This window comes from Drosophila bipectinata, chromosome 4, assembly GCF_030179905.1.
Source record: "Drosophila bipectinata strain 14024-0381.07 chromosome 4, DbipHiC1v2, whole genome shotgun sequence".
Taxonomy (NCBI): domain Eukaryota; kingdom Metazoa; phylum Arthropoda; class Insecta; order Diptera; family Drosophilidae; genus Drosophila; species Drosophila bipectinata.
In genome coordinates, this window is record NC_091740.1 from 13,036,046 (window position 1) to 13,039,675 (window position 3,630).

Sequence of the window (3,630 nt, forward strand, 5' to 3'; positions counted from 1 at the left end):
TCATTTTAGAACAGCTGAGGGAGGCCAAATTCTTCAGCAGCCTCGACTTGAAGGACGGGTATTGGCAGATCCCTCTAGAGAAAGGAAGCAGAAAGTACACCGCCTTCACCGTTCCAAGAAAGGGCTTGTACCAATGGAAGGTGATGCCGTTCGGATTGCACTCAGCCTCGGCAATGTTTCAGAGGGCCCTTGATAAGGTCATAGGGCCGGACATGGCTCCACACGCATTCGCGAATCAAGACGATAGCATCGTGATCGGACGCACCAAGGAAGAGCACATGGAGAACTTGAAGGAGGTGTTCAGGAGGTTGAAAGCGGCGAACCTGCGGATAAATGCGGAAAAATGTAATTTCTTCAGGCAGGAGCTGCTATACTTGGGACACCGAATAACGAGCAAGGGAATCGGCATGGACCCGGGAAACGTCGCCGCGATTACAGAGCTAAAACCACCGACAAACGTCAAGGGATCTGCTACGAAAGGGGACGAAATGGGAATGGACCCCCAAGCACCAGGAGGCGTTCGAGACCCTAAAGGCACGGCTGGCGGAAGATCCAGTACTGGCGTGCCCAGACTTTGAGAAAAGGTTCGTGCTGCAAACGGACGCAAGCGACTACGGCGACGGAGCGGTCCTGACCCAGGACACCGAGGAGGGCGAACGAGTGATCGCATACGCCAGTCGAACGCTGATTGGAGCTGAAAAAAATTAGTCGGCAACGGAGAAAGAATGCCTAGCCATAGCATGGGCGATCAGGCAGATGAGACCCTATCTGGAGGGGTACCAGTTCGACGTAATCACGGACCATATGGCGCTGAAGTGGCTCAACAACATAGAGAGCCCGCTGGGAAGAATAGAGAGATGGGTGTTCGAGCTGCAACAATATGACTACGTCATCAGCTACCGGAAGGGAAAACTCAACGTAGTCGCCGACGCGCTATCCCGCCAGCCAGTATTGGAGAAACTTAGAAGTACCACGGAGGCGGAGATCAAAGAATGCGTGTGGATAAGCGCTTTAAAAAAGAAAATGAAGACAAGTCCGCAGAAGTTCCCGGATTACTTCGAAGAGGGCGGTTTAATCTATCGCCACGTACCGCATAGAGCAGGAAGCGAGGAAGTGGCGTCATGGAAGTTGTGTGTGCCAACGGAGACGAGGCAGCAGGTCCTCAAAGAGAATCATGATGCACCAACAGCAGGACACTTAGGCGTGAGGAAAACAATAGCCAGAGTGGTCGCCAGATACTTTTGGCCAGGGATGCAGAGAGACATCCGGAATATGTCAGGAGATGCGAAACTTGCCTAAAATACAAACCATGCCAGATGCAAGCAGCAGGACAAATGCTGACGCAGGTCCCGGAGGAACCATGGGCAACTGTATGCGCGGACTTTGTGGGTCCCTTGCCCTTGGTCGAAGCATGGAAACACAATGGTCCTGGTGATGAATGATCGGTTCTCGAAGTGGACGTTGGTAGTGCCACTGCGAAAAGCAACAACCGAGGCGCTACAAAAAGCGATCCGAGAAAGGATTGTCGCTCGGTATGGAGTACCAAAGATAATGGTGACGGACAACGGCGTACAGTTCACCAACCGAAGCTTTAAAAAGTTCCTCGGGGAGCTCGGCGTGCGCCACCAGTTTACCGCGCCCTACACACCGCAGTAGAATCCCACGGAAAGAGCTAATAGGACGGTCAAAACGATGATCGCCCAGTTTGCTGGAAAAGATCAAAGGGCGTGGGACGAGCACTGGACAGAGCTAATGCTGGCAGTAAACTCGGAAGTGTCGGAGTCCACGGAGTATTCGCCGTGTTTTGTGACGCAGGACAGGGAGCCAAGGATGCCGCAAGCCCTGTTCGACGAAAATGCTTTCGGCACAGGAGCGGGGCAAGGCACGCCAACCGAGAATGCGACAAAGCTAAAATAAGTCTTTGAGATAGTGCGGAGGAACATGGAATCCGAGCGGCCCAGGAACAGGCCCGGCACTATATTTTAAGGAGGCGGAAGTGGAGTCCAAAGGTCGGGGAGATAGTGTGGGCAAAGGAGCACCATTTGTCAAAGGCGGCAGAAGGATTCACGGCGAAATTAGCGCCACGGTACGACGGACCCTACACGGTCGTGAATTTCGTGTCGCCGGTGATTGCCATTTTACGACACGGAGACACGAACAAAGAGAAGAGGGCACACGTGAGTGAACTAAAGTGCCAAGATGTAGAGGACGCGAAGGCATAAGAGACACAATGTAGAGAAATAAATTAGAGGAAAGCACTAAGTGCGTATACACCATGAAGCACAGGTGCATCACGATATTTAGATGGATATATGTACGCATGTATGTATATGGAAAAAGGAAAACACCGAAGTGGAGGCAAGCGAAACCCTGAGCCCCAACGGAACAATTTCAATAACGGGAGCAGGGTTTGCTATAAAAGTGGAGCCGTGGGAGGAGTACGGTCCATTAAACGATCAGCATGTCAACCGTAACAGTAGTGATCTCGTCGGAAGAAAGCGACTTGGAAGTGGTCGGCGACCCGACATGGAACGGGAAAAAGGAAATGACTGCGTCGGCAGTCAAGCGGTCAACAGGAGGACGGAGGTGGATACCCGTCGGTTGTACCAAGGTGGAGGAGCGTCGCAGGAGTGACGGGCTGATTATGCACCAGCGGGTGAAGAAAGGCCGCCGGAGGCTGGCACTGATGAAATCAGCCGTGAAACTGGCGCGAGCCAGGGCCGAGCGAGCGGAGCAGGTTCGGCAACGGAACGTCCTGGAGTGGCGGCAACTCAAGCTAGACGGGCACGAACGAGCGCTAACGATAGCCAAGGACAGGAGGGCACGGCAGCGGCGGACACGGCGTCTGGTGAAGAAGGCCAAGGAGAAGACGGCCACCAGGAGGAAGCGGGAAGCAGCAGAGGCGGCCACCAAGAGGAAGCGGGAAGCGGCAGAGGCAGCCTCCAGGAGGGAGCTGGAAGAGAAGAAGGCCAAGGAGAAGGCGGCCTCCAGGAGGGTACGAGGGGCGAGTCGATGGCCAAAAGTACCGCCGACTCCACGACCAAGGACGGAGCCGGAAGAGAAAGTGGTGCGGCGGCCGAAGCAGGTCGAAGAACGGAGCGTAAGAGAAGCGAGTCGATGGCCAAAAGTACCGCCGACCAAGAACGGAGCACGAGGAGGAAGAGCCATGGACGAAGGGGTCGTGGATATGGCCGGCGCCGGAGAGGCCGACGTTGGGCCGACAAATCTCATGTCCCGAGAAGCAGTCGGAAAGACCAATCCTGATGCGGTCAGCGTCGGAAAGAGGCGCGACGGAGGTCCCCGAGGAGAGATGGCCTCCGGAACTATGCGCGAGGGTGGCAGGAGAAGTGGAGAGGACGGGACGGAAGATGGTCCATAATGGCGAACGTGGGAACGAGAAGTTTCCGGCATAAAAGTGACTCAAAAAATTAAAAATAAAAAAAAAAAAACAAAAACTAAAAAACTAAATAAAAAAAAACTAGAAAGGAAAGCTAACATCGGGCGGAGCCTAAGTTTATATACCCTTGCAGTTAAAACCGGATAAATATCGCAAACATCGGATGTAGTTGGCCGATCCTTATGATTACATGATAATAACACTAATTAACTAAAATAAAAAATCTAAAAAAA

The 3,630-nt window shown here is 53.1% G+C and overlaps 1 protein-coding gene across 1 annotated transcript; it reads left to right on the top strand.

Moving 5' to 3' along the window:
• The first annotated feature begins 2,461 nt into the window (after positions 1–2,461).
• On the top strand, positions 2,462–3,379 carry LOC122322081 (tol-Pal system protein TolA-like). Its single transcript, XM_043213436.1, has one exon. It carries the CDS (start codon positions 2,462–2,464, stop codon positions 3,377–3,379), a length of 918 nt encoding a protein of 305 aa, XP_043069371.1.
• Positions 3,380–3,630: the final 251 nt, after the last annotated feature.

Coding starts and splice junctions, on each gene's coding strand:
- LOC122322081 (XM_043213436.1), top strand. CDS start 2,462: ATGTCAACCGTAACAGTAGTGATCTCGTCGGAAGAAAGCGACTTGGAA.